This window comes from Gigantopelta aegis, chromosome 1, assembly GCF_016097555.1.
Source record: "Gigantopelta aegis isolate Gae_Host chromosome 1, Gae_host_genome, whole genome shotgun sequence".
Taxonomy (NCBI): Eukaryota; Metazoa; Mollusca; class Gastropoda; order Neomphalida; family Peltospiridae; genus Gigantopelta; species Gigantopelta aegis.
Window position 1 is genome coordinate 31017726 of NC_054699.1, and position 25481 is coordinate 31043206.

Consider the following 25481-nt stretch of genomic DNA (forward strand, 5'->3'; position numbering starts at 1 on the left):
TTTTGCTTAACCCGGTATTTTCAAGTAAATTTTGCGTGGGGAAAAAAAAAAAAGGTTATGCGAATTACATGACATTGTAGATTTGCGTGAGCAACACGCAAATGAAACGGTCGCTCTTGCAATTTTCAGAGGCCTGGTTTTATTTAACTTAGTTATATCGCAAAATAATTGTTTAATAATTGATTTAAAATTTTTTTTTTTTAACTGGGTTTCTGCAATTTTTGAAGTTTAATAGACAATTTGGTGACATTTTCTGCATACCCAGAGCTAGCCCTGCCGTTTATGGGGTAGATCCTATGACCTAGTATGTACATGTATACTGAAATGCTGGTGTATAAAAATCCTGTCTTTGATTTTAGGGTGGGCTGAGTGAAAGTGTTGGTTTCATGGACAGTGTCAATGTAACACGGACCATTGGACACAGCCTTATGGGAATGGCAGAAACATCAAAGAGTGACCCACTGCTGGAGGTATGTAGTAGACTGTCAGAGAGAGAGAGAGAGAGAGAGAGAGAGAGAGAGAGAGAGAGAGAGAGAGAGAGAGAGAGAGAGAGAGAGAGAGAGAGAGAGAGAGAGAGAGAGAGAGAGAGAGAGTGTGAGTGATGCAGGGAGGGATGGAGACAGAGATGTAGGGATGGAGACAGATGGAGGGAAACACAGAGAGAGGGAGGGGGAGAGAGACAGGGAGGGAGAGATGGAGGAAGGGAGGAGAGACAGGGGAGTGAGACAGGGAGGGAGAGAGAGAGACAGAGAGGGAGAAAGGGAGGGGAGAGACACGGAGGAAGGGAGGAGAGATACAGAGAGGGAGAAGGGGAGACAGGGGGAGGGAGGAAGGGAGAGAGAGAGAGAGAGAGGGAGAAAGGGAGGAGACAGACAGAGAAGGAGTGGGAGTGAGGGAGAGAGACAGAGAAGGAGGAAGGGAGGGAGGGAGAGAGATAGAAACAGACAGAGAGAGGAGGGTAAGAGGGATTGATGTTGTTAAGTATAACAAGGATATAGTTAGGATTTTTGACCATCGAATCATGTCTAATGTAAGTGAAAATTAGCATGATTCAGTGATAATTGGAATGTTTTTTCTTTTCTTTTCTTTTTAAAACCGTTGAATGATGCAATTCATTTAATTTATCAAGTCAGATATAATTACAGAAATTTTACCCATCTAATTTGAAATTGTCAGAACCACTTGTTTTTGGGAAAGCGTGCCATGTTTGGTCCTGTGAAACGCCTGGATAAATCATTGTACAGTCATGATTTACACAGTGTGTGTGTATCTGTAAGTGGGTGTTTGCTTGCGGTGCTTGCATCGCAGGATCGAACCACCTCAGTGGATCCATTCAACTGATTAGTTTTTTTTCTCGATTCAACCAGTGCACCACAACTGGTCAAAGGCTGTGGTATGTGCTTTCCTGTCTGTAGGAAAGTACATATAATTTTATAAAAGATCCCTTGCTGCATTACGAAAAAGGTAGTGTGTTTCTTCTGATGACGGACTACGAGTCAGAATTACCACATGTTTGACATCCATTAGCCGATGTTTAATTAATCAATGTGCTCTAGTGGTGTTATTAAACAACACAAAGTTTAACTTTTGTACCTGTAGGTAAGGTCACATCAGACAACACAGGTGTAAGTTTGGCCCTGTGATATGTTAGGAATGATATTTCGTAACTACCTGTAATTCCAGGTATCCGATATGAAGTTTGATGGCGTTCCTGTGCGGGTCTACAAACCGAAATCAAGAAAGTCTTCGTCACCCTGTCTCATGTATTTCCACGGAGGTGGCTGGACGTTCGGCAATATTGGTAGGTGGTCAATCTGTGTCAAATCACCCAAGAAAAGAGGAATTTTTAACCTCACCTCCTCAGATTTGTCTGGAATTTTGTTTCTGGGGTGGTTTTGGCTGAAAAAGCTTAATTTTCAAAGATGAGCTCAATCGGACCAATGGTTTGGGTGCTACAGCATGCCCATTTTGGCAAAAATCACGAAAATTGGGCGGGGGCCCTATTTTTGAACGTCCATAAATAAGTAACCACTGGTCCAATCTTGATGGGAATGGCATCTCTGGAATGAAAATTACCCAAGATTCCACATCTGCCATTAGTTTTTATGTAGATGTAAGTTAAAGTGTGATGACCTTTTGACCTTCACTTTGACCAAAACTAGAGGTGTAATATTCCTCTAGTCCACAAAAGCAAATGTCTCTGGAAACCAAATTTCAACCATGGAATGACCCTAGGTCTGTCTGCATGTATGGTTAACCTGTCTGTAAATACTGGATGTTCGGCAATATCGGTAGATATGTCTGTATGTACGGTTAACCTGTCTGTAAACACTGGATGTTTGGCAATATTGGTAGGCTTGTCTGCATGTGCGGTTAACCTGTCTGTAAACACTGGACGTTTGGCAATATTGGTAGGCTTGTCTGCATGTACGGTTAACCTGTCTGTAAACACTGGACATTCGACACTATTGGTAGGCTTGTCTGTATGTACGGTTAACCTGTCTGTAAACACTGGACGTTCGGCAATATTGGTAGACATATCTGCATGTACGGTTAACCTGTCTGTAAACACTGGACATTCGGCAATATTGGTAGGCTTGTGTGCATGTGCGGTTAACCTGTCTGTAAACACTGGACATTCGGCAATATTGGTAGGCTTGTGTGCATGTGCGGTTAACCTGTCTGTAAATACTGGACATTCGGCACTATTGGTAGGCTTGTCTGCATGTGCGGTTAACCTGTCTGTAAACACTGGACGTTCGGCAATATTGGTAGGCTTGTCTGTATGTACGGTTAACCTGTCTGTAAACACTGGACGTTTGGCAATATTGGTAGACATACAATGTATCTGCATGTACGGTTAACCTGTCTGTAAACACTGGACGTTCGGCAATATCGGTTGACATGTCTGCATGTATGGTTAACCTGTCTGTAAACACTGGACATTCGACACTATTGGTAGGCTTGTCTGCATGTACGGTTAACCTGTCTATAAACACTGGACGTTCGGCAATATTGGTAGGCTTGTCTATATGTACGGTTAACCTGTCTGTAAACACTGGACGTTCGGCAGTATTGGTAGACATGTCTGTATGTACGGTTAACCTGTCTGTAAACACTGGACGTTTGGCAATATTGGTAGGCTTGTCTGCATGTACGGTTAACCTGTCTGTAAACACTGGACATTCGACACTATTGGTAGGCTTGTCTGCATGTACGGTTAACCTGTCTGTAAACACTGGACATTCGGCAATATTGGTAGGCTTGTGTGCATGTGCGGTTAACCTGTCTGTAAATACTGGACATTCGGCACTATTGGTAGGCTTGTCTGCATGTGCGGTTAACCTGTCTGTAAACACTGGACGTTCGGCAATATTGGTAGGCTTGTCTGTATGTACGGTTAACCTGTCTGTAAACACTGGACGTTTGGCAATATTGGTAGACATACAATGTATCTGCATGTACGGTTAACCTGTCTGTAAACACTGGACGTTCGGCAATATCGGTTGACATGTCTGCATGTATGGTTAACCTGTCTGTAAACACTGGACATTCGACACTATTGGTAGGCTTGTCTGCATGTACGGTTAACCTGTCTATAAACACTGGACGTTCGGCAATATTGGTAGGCTTGTCTATATGTACGGTTAACCTGTCTGTAAACACTGGACGTTCGGCAGTATTGGTAGACATGTCTGTATGTACGGTTAACCTGTCTGTAAACACTGGACGTTCGGCAGTATTGGTAGACATGTCTGTATGTACGGTTAACCTGTCTGTAAACACTGGACGTTCGGCAGTATTGGTAGATATGTGCATGTGCGGTTAACCTGTCTCTAAACACTGGACATTCGGCAATATTGGTAGGCTTGTGTGCATGTACGGTTAACCTGTCTGTAAACACTGGACGTTCGGCACTATTGGTAGGCTTGTCTGTATGTGTGGTTAACCTGTCTGTAAACACTGTAAGTTCGGCTCTATTGGTAGGCTTGTCTGCATGTACGGTTAACCTGTCTGTAAACACTGGACATTCGGCTCTATTGGTAGACTTGTCTGCATGTACGGTTAACCTGTCTGTAAACACTGGACGTTCGGCACTATTGGTAGGCCTGTCTGCATGTACGGTTAACCTGTCTGTAAACACTGGACGTTCGGCACTATTGGTAGGCCTGTCTGCATGTACGGTTATTCTGTCTGTAAACACTGGACATTCGGCACTATCAGTAGGCTTGTCTGCATGTACGGTTAACCTGTCTGTAAACACTGGACATTCGGCACTATTGGTAGGCTTGTCTGCATGTGTGGTTATCCTGTCTGTAAACACTGGACGTTCGGCAATATTGGTAGACATATCTGCATGTATGGTTAACCTGTCTGTAAACACTGGACATTCGGCAGTATCGGTTGACATGTCTGCATGTGCGGTTAACCTGTCTGTAAACACTGGACGTTCAGCAGTATTGGTAGATATGTCTGCATGTGCGGTTAACCTGTCTGTAAACACTGGACGTTCGGCACTATTGGTAGATATGTCTCCATGTGCTGTTAACCTGTCTGTAAACACTGGACGTTCGGCAGTATTGGTAGATATGTCTCCATGTGCGGTTAACCTGTCTGTAAACACTGGACGTTCGGCAGTATTATTAGATATGTCTGCATGTGCGGTTAACCTGTCTGTAAACACTGGACATTCAGCAATATTGGTAGGCTTGTGTGCATGTACGGTTAACCTGTCTGTAAATACTGGACGTTCGGCAATATTGGTAGGCTTGTGTGCATGTGTGGTTAACCTGTCTGTAAACACTGGACGTTCAGCAATATTGGTAGGCTTGTGTGCATGTGTGGTTAACCTGTCTGTAAACAATGGACGTTCGGCAATATCGGTTGACATGTCTGCATGTACGGTTAACCTGTCTGTAAACACTGTAAGTTCGGCCATATCGGTTGACATGTGTGCATGTACGGTTAACCTGTCTGTAAACACTGGACATTCAACAATATTGGTAGATATGTCTGCATGTGCGGTTAACCTGTCTTTAAACACTGGGCAAGGGTCTTGCTGTAAATAATGTGTTTGTTTGCTCTTTTTTGCATGCTCATATCCAATTAAGGTTGAAGCATGCTTTCCTGGGGTATCTGGGCTTAAGCTGCTAGTTTTACCCTAGTTTCACACAAAACCATACACGTTTAATGCACAATAATACAATGCAGATAGTACATTGATACTGCATTTGTAGTTAAAACAAATTACAGGAATTTACTGGCCAACTGAAACTACATTTTACGACAAAAAGTCCTGCAGCATAATATCAGCAATGGCAGGTGTGGTCTTGCTTAATGTGATATTGAAAATTAGGTGAATTTTTAACCTGGGGAGATGCTCCATATACATGCATTAGAACGTGGTTATTGTTGGTGATTTTAAGTTAAATTTCAATTATTCATTACAGTTTACAACCATTCCATTTTTATTCAGCTACAGCAATGAGAGTTCGTAAAAATGTTTGATGAACATAAATATAATGTCGTCAAGGAACGTCATTTCTGATGCTGACACTTTACAATGGTACTTTGTCCTATTGAGAATTATTGTTTATGAACCAGAAACATTTTATAATTAAAATGTGAACTGTTAGTGTTATTATTAGTAAGTATGTTTGATACATGTATGTTTAATTATAAGGATTGTTTGTTATTTGTTTTACATTCATCAGGGGCATGAAAAAAACAAAAAACAATCATCCGCAAACTTATTTGCAGTTTGCAAATTAATTTTTTTGGTTCGTACCCTGATGAACGTAAAAAAACAGCCAATCCTTGAATATTGCATAGAACTAAACTAGACTACATAGTCTAGGCACATTTTGGAGATTTGAGACTTGTTACGGCATTTTTGGGTAGAATATGGTATACAGTAATTTTTATATGACTAGGACTTGCTGATTCCACAAATGCTGTATACCAAGCTGAATTTTGTGTTTTTAACCCCCTAAAGCCCTAAAACAAGATGGCCTCCAATCTTTCTATATGATTTCATTACTTCTCAACTAATTGAGATATAACAATGATCTAAGACAATTAGATGAGAAGTAATCCGATCTTATATAAAATATGGTGGCCATCTTGTTTTGGGGCTTTAGGGGGTTAACAACACAAAATTCAATTTGGTATACAGCATTTTTGGAATCGGCAGGTCTAAATCATATAAAAACAACTGTATACCATATTCTACCCCAAAATGCATTAACAACCATTTTCTAGAGCTCTTTTCCAGTTTTGTGCCTAGACTAACATGTGTATTTTTTAAACTGGTCTATTTACATAAATGGCTTGTTTTTAACAAATCTGCCTCATGTGTAAACCTTGACATACCAGCAAGTGATTGGAAACTGAATCATAAGACGTTATTAAACAACATATTCCTTTTCTTTTTGTCTTCTTTCTACAGCTGCTAGTGACAAACTGTCGAGCTACATAGCCAAGGCAGCCAACATCATTGTAGTGTCGGTGGAGTATGTATAGTATTTGCTTATCTAGTTCATTCAATAATCCATGCAACATGACCCCTGCGCGTGCTGTAACCTCACTGTGGCGCAGGGGTGTAACATTCTCTTTGAGAATGGCCAATACAGCACAAATTGAAATTTTTAGTAAAAGTCAGTATCTATCTGTGATACATGTGTATTTGTATTTTTGCACAGTTCTTTACACTGTTTTTATTTAAATCTCGAATCTTTATGTTGATGTTGATCATCACCTTATTTGTTTGCATTACCATAGTTTGACACCCAATAGCCGATGTGCTGGGATGTCGTTAAACATTCATTCATTCAACCGGCCTCGGTGGCATCGTGGCAGGCCATCGGTCTACAGGCTGGTAGGTACTGGGTTCGGATCCAAGTCAAGGCATGGGATTTTTAATCCAGATACCGACTCCAAACCCTGAGTGAGTGCTCCGCAAGGCTCAATGGGTAGGTGTAAACCACTTGCACCAACCAGTGATCCATAACTGGTTCAACAAAGGCTATGGTTTGTGCTATCCTGTCTGTGGGAAGCGCAAATAAAAGATCCCTTGCTGCCTGTCATAAAAAGAGTAGCCTATGTGGCGACAGCGGGTTTCCTCTAAAACACAGTGTCAGAATGACCATATGTTTGACGTCCAATAGCCGATGATAAGATAAAAAATCACCGTGCTCCAGTGGCGTCGTTATATAAAACAAACTTCTTCTTCTTCTTAAACATTCATTCATTAATTCCATGCAACATGACAACAACAACAAAATCTGTTATAAGTCTATCTGTGTCAAAAGGGAACTGATGAATAGGGGCGGGATGTAGCCCAGTGATAAAGCGTTCACTTGATGCATGATCGATCTAGAATCGATTCCCGTCGGTGGGCCCATTGGGCTATTTCTCGTTCCAGCTAGTGCTCTACAACTGGTGTAACAAGAACCGTTGTATGTACTATCCTGTCTGTGGGATGGTGCCTATAAAAGATCCCTTGCTGCTAATCGAAAAGAGTAGCCCATGAAGTGACAACAGTGGGTTTTCTCTCTCAATACCTGTGTGGTCCTTAACCTTATGTTTGACGCCATATAACCGTAAATAAAATGTGTTGAGTGTGTCGTTAAATAAAACATTTCCTTCGTATAATGAATAATGTTAAAACTCATGTAAAAACCACATTATTTTGTTTTAGACCCAAACTGCAGAGTTACATACAAATTCATCAGTTCTCTTTTCAGTTACAGTTTCATTATAGATTATAATAATATAAATAATCTAACTTAATGTTACATGTATGATAAAGGCTTATATCCGAAATGTCAAAAAGATAGTATTAACATCATTAATGACAATGCCATACGTCCAATAAAAAAACAGCACGGTCGAAATCGTATAGTTAACCTGGCAGTCATGTGTCTTTGATGCTTAAGGCAGTACTTTACAAGTGCAAAGGGTTGTAAATATCTTTTAGTCAATAAAGATGTTAAAATTTGCTTAAAACCTGGTTTTTGAAGATATATAAGAAATAGAATAATACATTTGTGTCCGTTAGATACCATTTGTATATAACTGGTTGTTTAAAAAACGTTTCAAATTCACTTTCGCTCGTTAAATACATTTTAAAACAATTCGTTGTGAGATAAATGGTATCTAACGGCCACTCATGTGTTATTCTCTGTATACATTGCTCAGTTACTAACAGTCGAGTTGGTGTAGGGAAAATGGAGTACATGTATGTGTTAATGATGGCTTTCTTTATGATTGTCATGTATTTATTATGTGACTCAATCATATTTTGCAGTTACCGCCTGGCACCTGAAAATCCGTTTCCCATCCCGTTTAATGACTGTGTTACAGCGACCCTCCACCTGATCCACAACGCAGCAAGGTACGGAGTCAACGATCGGCAGGTGGCAGTCGCAGGTAAGAACTGTTAGACGTGTTACAGAAGATTCCATGATGTACATGTAGTTTCACGTTAATCAGGATTGATTTAGATTTTAAAATATTTCTTTCTGCATGTGTCAGAAGAGCTCTTGGCTGAGGTGCTTGAGTTGTAGGATCAAATCTCATCAGTGAACCCATTGGGATTTCCCCCATCCCAAAACAGTGCTTAATTACAGGTAATAACGGGGACGTGATATTCAATTTTTTTATCCGATTTGAATTTTTTTTTAATGCAAAGTTATTTTCACAAAACAGATTGGATTTGGTCTGAAATGTTCACAAATGATCTTTATTTGTGTATAGTATCGAGTTTTTAACTTGTAAAACATCATTTCAGCTTTAAAATAAAAATGGTTATCACATCCCTTTGGTACGTGTATATCAAGAGCTGTGGTATGTGCTGTTCTGTCTTTGACAAAGTGCATATAAAAGATTCCTTGCTGCTAGTAGATAAATGTCTCAGGTTTCTCTGAAAATTTAAGTCGCAGAATTATCAATCCAATAGCTGGCGATTAATAAATCGGAGGAAACCCCCTTCATTCTTCCATTTTAGCAGCAAGGGATGTTTTGTAAACAGTCGTGGAGCACTGGTTGTGATGGGGCAATAACAGAATGGGTCCATCGGGGTTTGATCCCCTGACCCAACATCCTCGGGCGAGTTCTCTACCAGCTGAGCTAGATCCTACCCCCCACCCCCCACCGAGTCACACTGTAGATACATGTACAAACAGATCATTGGCTAATCATACAAGCGTTTGTTCACATCATATCCTAGTAGATAGCTCCACACACAAGATGGAATTTTGAAATAGATTATTATAACATGGCAAACTGTTATTTGCAAAATAAGTCAAAATGCAAGGCTCAGAATTAAGATGGAATTTTGAAATAGATTATTATAATATAGCAAATTTCCAAAATAAAGGCTCAGAATTAATTTTGTGGACTGGGAAGCAACCTTTGCTTCACAAAGTATGATCTTGAAGCAAAGGCCACAAATTGAGTATCAGTTGCAGAACATGTGGGTTGTGTTTCTGCCAGAAAGAAATTTTTGGGTATGGCGCTATGAAATTGAATATTTACAATGTGTGTGCTGAATGAATAGTGGGTATGGGGAGGCCTCCCCCATAAAGAAAATGGGTTAGGTTTAGGGTTAGGGTTACAAAAATCATATAGTGATGATAAAGAGTCATTAATTTTATCAAAACGTTGACTTAAAAAAATACAAATTTGAGTATGGCGCCATACCCATTTTACCCTCTGGCAGAAACCCTGGTAGGTACTATATAATTTCTGTAGTTGTATAATACTTGAAAAAAAAAAAAAAAAAATGTTTTATTTAACGATGCACTCAACACATTTTATTTATGGATATATGGTTAAGGACCACACAGATTTTTGAGAGGAAACCTGCTGTCGCCACTACATGGGCTACTCTTTCTGATTAGCAGCAAGGGATCTTTTATTTGCACTTCCCACAGGCAGGATAGCACAAACCATGGCCTTTGTTGAACCAGTTATGGATCACTGGTCTGTGCAAGTGGTTTACACCTACCCATTGAGCCTTGCGGAGCACTTGCTCGGGGTTTGGATTTGGTATCTGGATTAAAAATTCCATGCCTCGACTGGGATCCAAACCCAGTACCTACCAGCCTGTAGACCGATGGCCTAACCACGACGCCACCGAGGCCGGTATATAATACTTGAAGATGGAAAGCTAAAGTTGTTCATGAGCTTAATGTCTTAGACCTTGCTGTAACTCTCACGCCTCATCATTAGTTAAAGTAAAGACATTTTAGCTCCCCTTAGCATGTGAATTTATCTAATATCAATATGTAATACCTTAAATGGCCATGTCAGTGGGCCCTTTTGGCTATTTCTCATTCTAACCATTGCTCCACAATGATATAACAAAGGCCGTGGTATGTGGTATCCTATCTGTGGGATGCTGCATATATAAGATCCCTTGGTGCTAATCAGAAAAAAGTAGCCCATTGCGTTATGGCAGTGGGTTTCGTCTCATTATCTGTGTGGTCTTAAACCGCATAACTGTAATTAAAATGTGTTGAGTGCGTCGTTAAATAAAACTTGCCTTTAATCACTCTCCTCATTTGTATTCATGGTGATGTCTGCATTGTCTACATGTATTTTGAGCAGAAATTGCCTCTTGCTTCACATCACTTTTGAGCCTTGAAATGTAGCGTAAATATTTGTGAGGAATTGCCCATAACTTGACTTTCAGTTGTACCAAATTTTTATACACCCTTCTATGATAAGTCGTATTATGGTTATGGCATTGTCCGTCTGTCTGTTAACTTTTTCTTGTCCGGACCATTTCTTGCATACAGATGCATACAGGACCATCAAACCTCACATGTAGGAACAACTTTGGATAGCGGTGTGTCGTGTACTGTTACTAGGTCACTGTGACCTACTTTTCATGGTCTACTGCACATAACAGTAAATCCATGTCTGGATCATATCTTGCATACAGATGCATACAGGACCATCAAACCTCACATGTAGGAACAACTTGGGATGGTGGTGTGTTGCGTACTATTACTAGGTCACTGTAATACAAATAAATCAAATAACTTGTCTATATTCTGAAAATACGACATGGACTTGTCCGTCAGTTACAAAAATTTCACATAATTAGAACTGAATCATACCTGTAACATATTCATTAATATCTATGGTTTTCCATCAGACTCCTGGCGGGCGTATCATGTACCTCACCTGTACTCCTTGTTTATTTTCATATCCTCAACCGGAGGTTGTACAATGTTTACTAGGATAGATAGCTGTTTGTTTTATTTCAGGTTGAATGAGATACCCTCCGAATTATTAAATGATAACACCTGCATTTTCATCAGCCCAAGTTGTGTCACTGACTCGTAGATAATGGATCGCACTCAATGGATAATATAAGTTGTAGAAGCATCACGAGGGGTATATGGCTTTTTATGTACCCTCTGTGTGTTCTTTTACCCTGAGCCGAAGGCGAGGGGGTAAAAGAGCACACAGAGGGTACATAAAAAGCCATATACCCCGAGAGATGCTTCTACAACGAATTTATCTTGCCGACATGTTAAACCATATAGCCAAATAATCAAAATAACGCCAGACAATAATTGTTAACAATTTATTAACGGAGCCGTACCACGCGGACTCGAACGAAACCACTTGCCAGTGACGAAAAATAGTTCCATCGATAAACGAGTTTTTAACTTCAAATGTTTGTAATACGAAATTGTCTGAAACAGATATTAATAAAAATAGAATAAAAAAAACACTTTTTTTTTTTATCAGAAATGTATGTAGTAAAAAAAATAAAAAAAAATAAAAAAAACTGTTGCTAATCGCGCATTAATACAATAACACCACAACCGTAATTAGGTGGCCGAGTTCAACATTGAAGCTTTTAAAAGTATTGAAATATTGTATTTTATAGTAAAAATAAAATTAATTATGTATACTTGATTGATTATCAATGTTATTTATAATCTAATTATTGCTTTAGCATTAACTGGGGCGGCTGGAAACTGTTGGAAATTACAGACGGGGTATAAGAGAATTTGGCTCCGCCCACAGGGGGATAAGGGATTTGTCCAACGGCAAACAACCAATGAGATCAAAGAATTTTACATGAAGGCGAGATAATGTGGATTATATAAAGCATGGATTTAACCCCATATATTACAACCTGTGTGTAGAAGATGCAGAGTGTAACCTATGGCATGGATTTAACCCCATACAACCTGCGTGTAGAAGATGCAGAGTGTAACCTATGGCATGGATTTAACCCCATACAACCTGCGTGTAGAAGATGCAGAGTGTAACCTATGGCATGGATTTAACCCCGTAGAATCCCTGTTGCATGGAATGACCGTCTATTCGGAAGATAACACATTTGAAGAAAGAGCATGGACTGCATAGTGCCCTGCATGATGATTGTGTAAGTAACATGTTATTGTTTTTGTTATTTTAATCATTTATTTTAATGACTTGATTGTTATTTAGGCACAAGATTAGTTTTTAAAAAAATATTAACAATTGTTTTTAGTGTTGTTACCAGTAGTGTTAATATAATTTACATACTCTCTATACTGTTTTTTAATGTAACTTTTGAATTTTTCTGTTGATATTGATCATTAGTTTATTCATAATTATATACTTAACTTACAGATTTGACACTTAATAAGTAATTACCAATAAGTAATTACTGTAAACTGAATTAATATTGTGACAGTCCTCCCCCCCCCCCCCCTCGAATATACATGTTATCACATGTTTCAGATGTGTAAATTTCACATTTGTATCTGCTATGCATATCGGCAATTAAAATAATGCCTGTGTATAAATTTCACAACCGAAGGATGAGTGCAAACATTGCAAAATGTATACCCGCATGTATATGTTATTCACAGTTTAAAGTATTACAAAGAGCTATATTTTACATTAATAAAATACCTAACCATCATCATACGGGTACTCACTAGGAAAGAATATCTACATGTAAAAACAGGATATGTTAATCAAATGTTAGACATCAGTGGGCCCATTGGGCTATTTCTCGTTCCAGCCAGTGCACCACGACTGGTATATCAAAGGCAGTGGTATGTACTACTCTGTCTGTGGGATGGTGCATATAATCCAGTGTATGAACCATGCTATTGTTCATAGTTGTATGTGTATCACAGTGCATGCTGGAAAAAAAATACCTATAGCGAAAAAATAAACCAAATGATGTTTGTGTTAGCCATAATGAAAATGTTTTAGCCAAAGTTGTACCTATATAAATATAAATGCTGCATCTATTTTTGAAATATACATACACATTTTTACATTTAGTTCCATTTCTCACAAACTACATGTATAAGCCCTACATTAATAAAACTTGGTTTATAGTTACATCTGTGAATATTCATCTCAGTGCATGTCTTAAAAAAAAAAAAAAAATACATATATATGAAAATATTATTATTTATTTTTAAAGAACTAGATTAATAATAAAGTTTACATCACAAATTATTTCTTTTTATAAAATTCATAAAAATTATTACATCTATTTTTGAAGAAAAAAATTTAAATGACATTCTTTGAGATGAATGTCTATGGATGCAAATATGAGTGACATCGAATCACTTTGTGATGGTCAAGCCATTTAATTCCACAAAATTCTTATCACATCTTTTAGGTGACAGTTCTGGTGGAAACCTGGCAGCAGCCATCGCCAAGCGGTTTTCCGAAGAAAGCGAAGACTTCATCCCTCGACTGAAGTTCCACCTTCTGATCAACCCATGCCTTCAGGCGTTCGACTTCAACCTGCCGTCGTACGTCCAGTACGACCATCCTGGGACCCTGGACAAAGCCGAGATGATACAGCACTGGCTGCGGTACATGGGCCTCAAAAACCCGACACAGTATCTCGCAGAGTTTACCACCAACAATCACACCTCGTCTCTGCTTAAATACTCACAGTATGCAGCCTACGTTTCCCCGACTTTATTACCAGAGGTGTACCGATCTGGTGTTGCAGAACCTCGAAATTTAGACCACGGAAATGAAGAATTGTGGAGGAGGATCGAGATGACTGTTCTTAATCCACATTTCGCACCGCTGATGGCGACCGATTTGGCGAAGGTGTCCCCAGCGTTTGTGATAACGTCCGAGTTTGACGTGTTACGAGACGACGGGATTATTTACGTAGAGAGGCTGAGGAGAGCGGGAGTTAGAGTTAATCTGTATCACGTGAAAACGTCGTTTCACGGTTTCTGTAGTGCCTACTTGTTCGAATCCACACAGTTTGATATTTGTAATAAAATTTTACCTGATGTTATTCAGTATATCGAAGAGAATATTCATTGAATATATGTATAGGCATAGACATGTACATGAATTTATTCAAAGTTTGTATTAGGAATTTATCCAATATTATTTTTCTATAGACATTACCTGTCCTCAAACAAGTGCACCTCCCCCCCACGCAAGTGGTCTGGTCCGAACATCCCAACAGCCAATGGGATGGCCTAAATTCTTCTACTGTATACTGCTCTCTAGTTCCGGTCACATGACTGTAACTTCCTTCTTTTTTCTCTTCGCGAAAGGGTCTGGACGTCTTTTGTTTGGCTCTGTTTGGAGTCAACTTTTTTTATAAGACCTTTGGTTTTGTATTTGTGTTTGGGTGAAATGTTTTTCACCTTAAATTTCGTTAGCTTCGTTAGCTTTCGTATGTTTCTTTTCGCGTATTCGCTTGACTTTCAAGCGTTTATTACATGAAATGTTGTTATATTGCCGGTTGTCGTGTCGGACGCCATTTGCAAAATGGCGTCTGTATTGACTGGCTTTGTGTTGGGTGGAATGTTTTTTTTGTTTTTTTTTCACCTTATTCGTTAGCTTTCGTTAGCTTTTGTATGTTTCGCGTATTTCGCTTGACTTGCCAAGTGTTAATTACATGAAATGTTATTATATTGCCGGTTGTTGTGTCGGACGCCATTTGTTGACCGGCTTTGTGTTTGTGTCATGATTTCTTTTCTTTCTCTTTCACAGATTGAAAACTTATTATCATGTCAGATGTTAATGTTCAGCGACAGGTACGAGCGTGCCTACGCTGTAAGAAGTTCACTGCAGGCGGCGACCCTCATGAATTATGTCCGGGTTGCCGTGTTCCTTGTAGCCTCTCTTCGAGATGCGACCTGTGTTCGGGCCTGTCTACTGTCGAGTTCGCGGCCTACTTGAAGGTGCTGTCGGCGAGAGCCAAGAAAGTGGAATCTTCGCCGTCAATTGCGGACTCCATAGCAGATGTATTACGTTCGATGCTACCTACTATGCTGAAAGAGACTATGGCGTCAATGGCGGCCTTACCACAACCGGCGGGTTTGGGGCCAGGTCCGGTTCAAGTCCCCTCTTCGGGGGGTGCGGCTCCAGGATGCAAGACTTCAGATGACAGGCCTGCAGTTCCTACGCAGCCCTCTGACAAGCCGACTCAATCAGTTAGGCGTTCCACGGCCTCCAAGGAACACCGATCTTCAAAGTCATCTTCGGCGCAGCGGAGCCGGGACCGGAGCCGGGCTCGTAGCCGTTCCCCACGACCTGCACGTCTCCCTACGGGTTCCGTGGATCGGCAGCGCAGACCTTCTATTGACGCTTCAGAGGGTTCTCGACGGGACCGTCCACGGTCCGGTTCACCAGTGAATTCTGTTTCGGCCGATCGATTAGCCTGTGCTCGAGTGCTTCGAGACTTTGGAGATGCAGCGCCTACAGCGGTTTCCGTCATTGATGAGACTGAATCTTCTGACCATATGAATATGAGGGATTGCTTGGCGGCAGTCTATGACATGTTGCCGTCCTTGCCACATCCACCAACGCCGTCCAAGAAGGGACCGACACCGATGATAGCGACTGATGTCCCTCCGGAAGATGTGGTGATCCGTTCCTTGGCTGCCGGTACACTCGTATCCGAGGTGGCGACGGATTTAGACCGCACTTTTAAAGACACAGCGTCTTTCGTCGCCTTCCCGACTTGGGGTCACCGTATGTATCCGGTGTTTGACATGACCTTTACACCATGGATACTGCCCAGAGACGTTGCTTGTTTGTATTATCTTACTTGGACGTTTTCCTTGCGGCGATGGCCACCCAGGCAAAAGATGCACGGTGCTACGCGCTGTTTCAGCAATCGGCGCAGATGCTAGCTTTCCTGACGTCTTCGGTGACTTCGATGTCCTCGATGTTAATGCAATATCGTCGCCAGGCTTATTTAAAGAAATCCACTTTGGATTTCCAGCATAAGAAGGAGCTGTTAGCTCAACCGTGGTCCGCAACGAAGCTGTTTGCAGGCAAAATTTCTGAGGTGGTGAAGGCCAATGATAAGGACCAACAGTCGACAGCAACTGTTAAAGCGTTGCAACTTATTTCCACGTTGGAATCTACAAAGCGGAAGTCTACATTCACACCACAACCACCATCTAAACGCTGGAGAGGTTCCTTTCGAGGTCAACCTTCTCGAAGGTTTCCGGTCAGACGACCATCCGGTCCGCCAGCTCGGACCCAGGGGAAGCCTGGTCGACGTTGACGCCAGCCAACAGATCGTGGACTGCTCAGATTGCTTCAACCTACGCCCGCCCCTGATTTTGAACCAGAACAACGATTCGGTTTTGACGCTTCCGGTGTGTACCACACCGGTCGGAAGATCCATGGTCGGAAGTCGACTTCGCCGTTATTGGCGAAACTGGCAGACACTTTGCCAAGATCCGTTTGTCACGTCGATCTTGAAGACAGGGTATCGTCTGCAATTGTCTGCCATCCCTCCATTGACCACTTCACCTCGAGAACCGCGGCATTCCGTTGCGCAAGTCAAGGTTCTACAGGAGTCCGTCAACAAGCTGGTGGAGAAGGGAGCCGTTCGCAGCATTTCGGAAGTACACTTAACACCCGGATTTTACTCGGACATCTTTCTCGTACCAAAGAAAGATTCTCCAGAGCTGCGAATGATTCACAACTTGGCGGTCTTCAACGACCACTATCTGTCTCCTCCTCCGACCTTCAAGATGTTAACGTTGCGAGATATCATAGCCGTGATCAGACCGGGGGATTGGCTTGCCTCGCTAGATCTCAAGGACGCCTACCTGCACGTTCCGATGCATGCCGATTTCCATCACTACCTACGGTTTGTGCTACAGGGTCGGCATTACGAATGGACAGTCCTGCCCTTTGGGATATCCATAGCGCCATGGCTGTTCACCAGAATCACGACTCCGATGTCACGCTTCCTGCATCGCAGAGGTATATCCTTTTACCCATACCTCGACGATTGCCTGATGAGGTGTCACAGCAAGACAGGGCTGACTGCACATGTTGCCTTCATCATGGACTTTCTCAAGCAGCTGGGTTGGATTATCAACATCGAGAAATCTCGACTGGCTCCCACACAGTCTCTACAGTTCATAGGCGCTTGGCTTCGACCCGATCTGGGCCTCGTTCAAGTTCCTTTAGACCGTTGGGAGAAGATCCAGACCATGATTGCCATAGCCCTCACCGCTCCAATGACCTTCCGCGGTTGGCAGAGTCTCCTGGGTCTCCTCACTTCTGCCCAGGATTTGACACTCAGAGGTCGTCTCCAGTTGCGGCGCTTGCAGATGTTTCTCAACCCGTTTGTTCGTTTCAACAATCCGGACTTGATCATCTCACTTCCAGACGATCTACGCTCCAGCCTGCAGTGGTGGCAGCTCCGATCGAACGTCTTAGAAGGTGTCTCTATGCGGGCCTTCATAGCCACTCATCACCTATTCGTCGACGCGTCACTGGAAGGTTGGGGAGCCCATCTAAGCAACCAGACTACTTCAGGGCTGTGGTCTCCCGGCGAACTCGGACTCCACATCAACCTGTTAGAGTTGTTGGCAGTCTACTACGCTATCCTTCATTGGCGACAGATGTTGACGGAAGCCTCTCTCATGGTGGCCACAGACAGTACGACCGCGGCGGCTTACATCAATCGTCAGGGCGGAACTCACTCCAGCAGTCTGCTGCAGTTGACTTATCGTCTCTACAAGCTGGTCGACGAAATTCCATTGCAACTTCGGGCTCGTCATATTCCAGGGGTTTGCAATGTACTAGCCGACACATTGTCCCGGCCGTCGTCTCCACAGCCGACGGAGTGGATGCTCCATCCGGAAGCGTTTCGATGGGTGTGCGACAGACTTTGGACACCAAACATCGATCTTTTCGCCACACGATTCAACCATCAGCTGAGGGTTTACGTGTCTCCGGTGCCGGATCCCGAAGCTCTGGATCTCGACGCATTGGCCATCAGCTGGGAACAGATGGACGCGTACGCTTTTCCTCCACCAATCCTCCTTCCAAGGGTGCTTCAGAGGTTTCAGCTGTACCATTGTCGCCTGTTGCTCATTGCTCCGATGTGGCCATCCAGGATGTGGTATCCAGATCTAATACGTCTGGCCGATCCACATCCTTTACCGCTGCCAGACTGGGATCATCTGTTGCTGCATCCCACGTCAAGACTGTACCATCCACGTCCGCAGTTGTTCCAACTGCACGCGTGGACTTTATCTCCAAGAGTTTGAGGAAGAAAGGTTTTTCTTCACAGTCTACGGCGGCCATTTTGAAAGCGCACAGATCATCTACTACTGCGGCTTACAACGTCAGATGGCTTTGCTTTCACCGATGGTGTGTTAGAAAAAAACTCAAACCTCAGACGATACAGATACCTCGTCTTGCTGATTTTTTGCTGTATCTGCGGACCACTTTACGATTGAAGGGGTCTACCATCGCTGGGTACGTTTCGGTCATCGCTACTGTTCGTGATGTAACTACTGGAACGAAGTTATCGGGTATTCCTGAGATCCATAAAATGATCAAAGGTTTTCGCCTTGAAGATCAAGTACACCGGTTTCGGCCACCAAGATGGGACCTGAATTTGGTGTTACGAGCGTTATCGACCGCACCTTATGAGCCGATCGAGTCCTCTTCCCTGCAAGATTTGACACGGAAGACGGTGTTTTTTACTCGGTTTCGCCACGGCTGCTCGTGTCTCAGAACTTCATGCTCTTGATGTCGATTTGGTACGTTTTCACCGAGATCGGCGTGCAGTCAACTTGGGGTTACTCATGAACTTTATTGCAAAGAATCAGTTACCAGACCAAGCGCCTCGCTCGTATGTTGTGCAGGCCCTCTCCTCTATCGTTGGTCCGGCGGACGTTGAGGACTTGGCGTTGTGCCCTGTTAGAGCCCTGCACCAGTACATCGAGAGGACCAGATCTTTTCGACAACATCGTAAAAGACTTTTCCTTTCCTGTAACCAGAGTCGGTTGAGGGATATTACCAAGAACACGGTGGCCACCTGGATCCGGTCTTCTATCCTGACCGCTTATCAGAAGGAGGGTTTACCTGCTCCGTCTGCTTCCAATCCGCATGAACTCCGTGCCTTGGCTGCCACGATGTCCCTGCATTGCAACACATCCATTCAGCACATCATCACTGGCTGTTTCTGGGCGACGGACTCCATCTTCGCCAACTATTATCTGAGGGATGTCTCCACAGAAGACGTTGAGGGGTTCCATCATCTGGGTCCGGTTGTTGCTGCACAGACTCTGTTGAATACAAGCTATCCTTGTCGCCGTTGATGTCTGTCTGATTCTGGGCTGCATAACGAGATGTCCACCGAATCGACAGGTGAGGATTGCTTAGACTTTTGTTCTTTTGCACAGTTCACGCACTGGTGCCGGAACTTTTGTCTCGATAACCTTAACTCTTCACTGCATGTGGTTATTGGTTGTCGTTATTGAACTAACAGATCTTTGGTGTACTAGACAGAAAACATTCGGGGGTCTTGTTTTGTTCAATGTTCTGACGGATGCACCTCATTAGGTTGTCGCTTGTTATTGAAAAACTATAACACTTCAATACGTGAGGGTTACCTAACACCTGCATCCCTGGTGGCTATGTCTTCCCACCCTGTCAGAACCAGCATGAGATGTGGCTTCCGCCTCCTGGTCCATGTGTTCTAGGAGCCGTACCTGCCACTGCTGACGGATGCCACCATTCTGGTTGTTGTTACTAACATCACCTGCATTGGTCTGTGACGGGCATCCCTAGGAGGAGGGTTTACCAAGGTTGGCCTTATTCTTCCACTAGTCAGCCTCTTTCCGGTTGGGGAGTTATCACAAGCATCTACGGATCTCGGCACCCACCACCATCTGTTGAATGCTGCACTTGTTTGAGGACAGGTAATGTCTATAGAAATGGAGAAAACTTGAGTGTTTTCTCTTTTATAGATACATTACCTGTCCTCAAGATTCATCCCGCCCGGGCCTCCCCGCTTCCTGTTCTCCGTGCGATGCGCTCATGAAAAAAGAAGGAAGTTACAGTCATGTGACCGGAACTAGAGAGCAGTATACAGTAGAAGAATTTAGGCCATCCCATTGGCTGTTGGGATGTTCGGACCAGACCACTTGCGTGGGGGGGAGGTGCACTTGTTTGAGGACAGGTAATGTATCTATAAAAGAGAAAACACTCAAGTTTTCTCCAAAGTTTATTAAAGGAAATATTCACTCAATATATTTTACTTGTAGCCTACATGATTAAACGTGTTTGTTTGTTAATTGAAATAAATATTACTCAATATTATTGAGTATATTCTTTTAATATTATTAACCGAATGAATTCACTGAAGTTTGTTAATTGTTACAAACATCTACCCAATATTACTGAGTATATTCAAGAAAATCTTCATTGAATCGATATTAGCCTATATGGATTCACTCACGTTTGTTAATTGTATCAGGATGTTACCCAGTATTATTGAGTATATTGAAGAAAATAATCACAGAATGTGTATTAGTCTTCATGTTTTGATTCAAGTGTGTTAACTAACAACAATTTACCTAGTATTATTGAGTATATTGAAGAAAATAATCACAGAATGTGTATTGGCCGTTATGATTTCCCAATCAAGTTTATTAATGGTAACAAACATTTACACAGTTTTATCAAGTATATAATTGAAGAAAATATACACAGAAAGAGTTTTTAAGGTAAGCTATGTGAATTCATTCGATAGTTAATTGTAATAAAAAATACTCAAGTTGATAAAAGTATGAAATCCAAGGCTTGCCGAGGATTTTTATACTTTTATCAACGAGTGCTGATAAATTGTGATATCACAAGACACGAGGGGGGGGGGGGGGTATTCTTTTTATCCTCCATTATCATTCTTTTCATTTGCAACACTTGTAGACTATATCAGTAATATATATATATACAGTGACATAACAAAATAATTTCTTGTGATTAAAATTAACCAATCAAGATTATAAGAAGCGATATCTTCTAGGAGAATATCGCAGGAGATATCGTAAATTATAGTGCCAGCAATATCTCCTACAAAAGCCTTTAATGGATGATAAATAAATATATTGCAGAAAATATTCACTGAATAAGTGTATGTACTAGTCTTACATGAATTCAGTTAAGTTTGCCCGGAGATTCATGTTGTGTCATATTGTATACATTGTTTGCATGGTAGTTAGTACATTTATTGTAACTTCTGTCATAAAACTATTTTGCTATTGCAGCAAGATTTTGTTTGTTCACTGGCAATAAACATACATGGATACATGTACTAATAAAATTGTGTTTTTGATATATTTACTTAAAGCCGCACACCCTAGTTCCATCCAGCGAAAATAAATTATAATTTGGTTAATCTACAAACCTGTAACACACTTAGATCACGTTTTTATCAAATGGAGTGAAAAAGCAGGTTTTATATCGATAAATACCATGGGAATCCCCATGTCCCAATTGCTTGAAATAATTTTGAAAGTTAGTATTCTGATGTCACCGGTAGATGTCGCTCGAAGCACAACGATGCCTATGTCACGACAAATTTCACAGACTTGGGGTGCGTTCGTTTCACCTCTCCTGGACATGTTCCAACTGTTCTGTCCTGGTTGTATCCTCTCTCCAGATATCGTAAGACTTAGCAAAATTATTGGTTTTAAGGGTTTGTAACGTTTTGTATTGAGACACTTACTTGTCTGAACTTTATTGTTACTGAAAATGTTCACGAACTGTGAAGAAAAATCTCACAAATGAACAACAACAAATCGGATGTTGATTGCGCGAACCGTGCACGAGAAAACAAACCGAACCAAAATGATAACGGTCACGTGGTATACCAACGTCTGTGACATTGAAATGGAAATATCCCCTCTAAAAATAGATTAGACCTGGTCTGCTCAACGTTTTTTTCTCAAACGTGCGTCCGTTTTTAAGAAATACGAAAAATGTATTTTGTGGTATTACAAACACCAGGATTACCAAAAAACACTTCAGGTGAATGGAAATGTATATTCTAAATAATAAACGGTAAGTAAAGTGCAATTTTATTTGTGAAAAAATGGGTTTAATAGCGAAAAACAACGCCGTAATGGTTAACAACTAGCCGTAACTAGGGTGTGTCCCTTTAAAGAGATGAGTGATTTTTTTTAATGAAAAATGCTTTTAAGAAAAAAAACCTACTAACCCCTTAACAGTCTAAATGTGTGTTTTTTTGACAATAGTTTCAGCTCGTTTGATATAAAAAGAAAATGGACTGTTTTTTGGAAATATTTGTTTCTTCTGTTTTACTGTTAAATTTAAAAACTACAACAGCAAAAAAACCCCAAAAACCACAAAAAACCCCCAAATATATTGCTAAATACATAAATAAAACAGCATGTATGTAACTTGCCCATAGTGAAGAATATTGTTTGTTAAGAGTTTTAAATTATATTTTAAAATATAGTCTTAGAGAGGAAAACCTACTACATTTTTCCATTAGTAACATGGGATCTTTTATATGCACCATTTCACAGAGAGTTTAGCACATGCCACGGCCACGTAATGCACAAAAACATGAATGTTTGACATCTATTAATAGTAACAATAAGTGTCAGATTACGTGGGGAAAGGCACATTCAGGGCTCAAACTTAAGAATTTGCTACCCACAGCAATTTTGAAAGGCTTGCCTATGATAAATGAGTCTGACTACAGCAATTTTGAAAGGCTTACCTATGATAAATGAGTCTGACTACAGCAATTTTGAAAGGCTTACCTATGATAAATGAGTCTGACTACAGCAATTTTGAAAGGCTTGCCTATGATAAATGAGTCTGACTACAGCAATTTTGAAAGGCTTGCCTATGATAAATGAGTCTGACTACAGCAATTTTGAAAGGCTTGCCTATGATAAATGAGTCTGACTACAGCAATTTTGAAAGGCTTGCCTATGATAAATGAGTCTGACTACAGCAATTTTGAAAGGCTTACCTATGATAAATGAGTCTGACTACAGCAATTTTAAGACAGTAACTTTCGTAGCAAATAAACGTAAAATTAAAACCAAAAAAACTATCTCTTCAACCGATCACAATTGTTATTCATCATTGTTATTTCTCGTCACAGCCCGCGCCCCATGGCTGGTATATCAAAGGCCGTGGTGTGTGCTATCCTATCTGTGGGATGGTGCATATAAAAGATCTCTTGCTACTAATGGAAACAATGTAACAGGTTTTCTCTCTATGTCTGTATCAAAATGACCGTATGTTTGACATCTAATAGCCGATGGTTAATAAATCAATGTGATCTAGTGGTGTCGTTAAACAAAACAAACCTTATTTTTATATATTTTTCGCAGACCGCTATGTCGGGCTCTGAAACATATTCATGCACCAAACCCTGCACAGCTTCAACACGTATTTATGAAGCAACCAATAGCCTCTATTAGAAACATACTTATCTGCCCTTGATTTGCATGTGCGCTTAGCGGCTCAAACATCCACTAAATCACTTCCGGCGCATTCAATGCTCCAGTCGCTTGCAACAAAGGCCCATTGTTACTATTGAATCGTAGAGTAGTCGTAAGCTTGTTCTTTTATTATTATTTTTTGACATTAATAAAGTTCCCTTCCCTTTGTGTGCGTGTGTTGTCCCGAGTCATGCCCCTGGCTATCCAGAGGCAGGACTCGGGATAGACATGCTCGAAACAGTAGTGGTATATGAGCATGATAAAATTATCCGCTCCGCTTCGTATTTCAGGCGACAGCTCTGGTGGTAACCTGGCGGCCGCCGTGTCTCTCAAGCTGTCCCGTGAGTACCAGCCCGACGAGATCCGCCTCTGCTTCCAGTTCCTCATCTACCCGGCTCTCCAGGCGTTCGATCTGATGATGCCGTCTTACGAAGACAAGTACCCAGTCTTCCTCACCAAGAGGCTGATGACGTGGTTCTGGGCGAACTACATCGGCCTTTCTCCCAACAGAGTGGCCGAGTTGATGCGAAACGAGCACACGTCGCCGACCCTGAAAATTTCTAAATATGCCCGTTACGTGGATCAGAAGCGGCTTCCGGAGAAATACCACATAAAGGTTACCCATGAAAGAGATCTCAATTTTGGTAACTCCACCTTATCGGACGAAATACAGGAGGTAATACTGGATCCGTATTTGGCTCCGTTGATGGCGAGCGATCTGTCGAAGGTTGCACGGCGTTGATTATAACCGCAGAATACGATGTGTTAAGAGATGAAGCGTTGCTGTATATTGACAGGTTAACCAAAGCTGGTGTGGATGTCGTAAATGTGCACGCCAGCGATGGTTTTCACGGTTATATGTCGAATCCAGTCGGATTCGAGATTGCTCAGAAGTCAATTGAACAGTTTATTGAATATGCCAAGAACAAATTTGATACTTGTTTGTAAATAATCTGACATGTGTAGACAAATTAGTGTAGTGTGACATCTTGATTTTGAAATAGTTAGAAAATTAATGACAGATGGAAATCCTATGAAAGTGTGTGTTGATGATGAAAATTTAATTAATTTTGATACATGGATTACTTTTAAAATGGTGCGCTATGCGTCAAATTTCAAAACATGCTACATATATACCGGTATATATGGCATCTTTTGTTTCACATAACCCATGTATTTAAAATCACTTTTTGTTCCTTCGAGTGTTATTTATGCCCCCGCACGTTTTGATTTTTCATTTTTTTTGTGTCCGCCAACTGCATCCATGTGGACTATTCAATTTGATACTTTCGAGAAAGTCGAGCAGACAATTTCACCTGTATAAGTGCTTTTAAACAGGCGTACGGGCTTCCAGTTTTGTAGGCACGCTCATTTTTGCCCGAATTAAATAAATATGCTCGAATCTGGATAAAAAAACCCAACCCCAAAACATTTATTCATATTAGCATTACTACCAAAAACCCATTTTGGGTTGCAAACGAATCACCACGCATTTTTACATGGATTGCATCGAATATTGCGGGTAATATGATGGAAATACATCGTGAAAAGGTTTCAGGCCAGCTCATCTTACCCGAATATCTCCATCATTTTTTAGAATTTGCTCAAGTACATGGAGGCAGTTGTCCCCACCCCTGTCAACACTTATGATGCTTTAAAAGAAAACTCGAGATGATGGGTACGTCCTGTCCTGGACGGAGGAAGCAGCTGAGGTCG

General features: G+C 41.4%; 2 protein-coding genes across 2 annotated transcripts in view; both read left to right on the top strand.

Annotated features, from left to right (window-relative positions):
- The window catches only part of LOC121373647 (arylacetamide deacetylase-like), a 31159-nt gene extending 6363 nt beyond the window's left edge, over positions 1-24796 (top strand). Inside the window, 6 exon segments of the mRNA XM_041500354.1 lie at positions 360-470; positions 1684-1801; positions 6449-6512; positions 8309-8430; positions 24056-24502; positions 24505-24796. Of these exon segments, the coding sequence (XP_041356288.1) occupies positions 360-470; positions 1684-1801; positions 6449-6512; positions 8309-8430; positions 24056-24502; positions 24505-24713 (1071 nt within the window). The 3' untranslated portion in view covers positions 24714-24796.
- Positions 12017-14400, top strand: LOC121373652 (neutral cholesterol ester hydrolase 1-like). Its single transcript, XM_041500365.1, has 2 exons — positions 12017-12412; positions 13655-14400. Exon 2 carries the CDS (start codon positions 13834-13836, stop codon positions 14323-14325), a length of 492 nt encoding a protein of 163 aa, XP_041356299.1. The 5' UTR covers positions 12017-12412; positions 13655-13833; the 3' UTR covers positions 14326-14400.
- Positions 24797-25481: the final 685 nt, after the last annotated feature.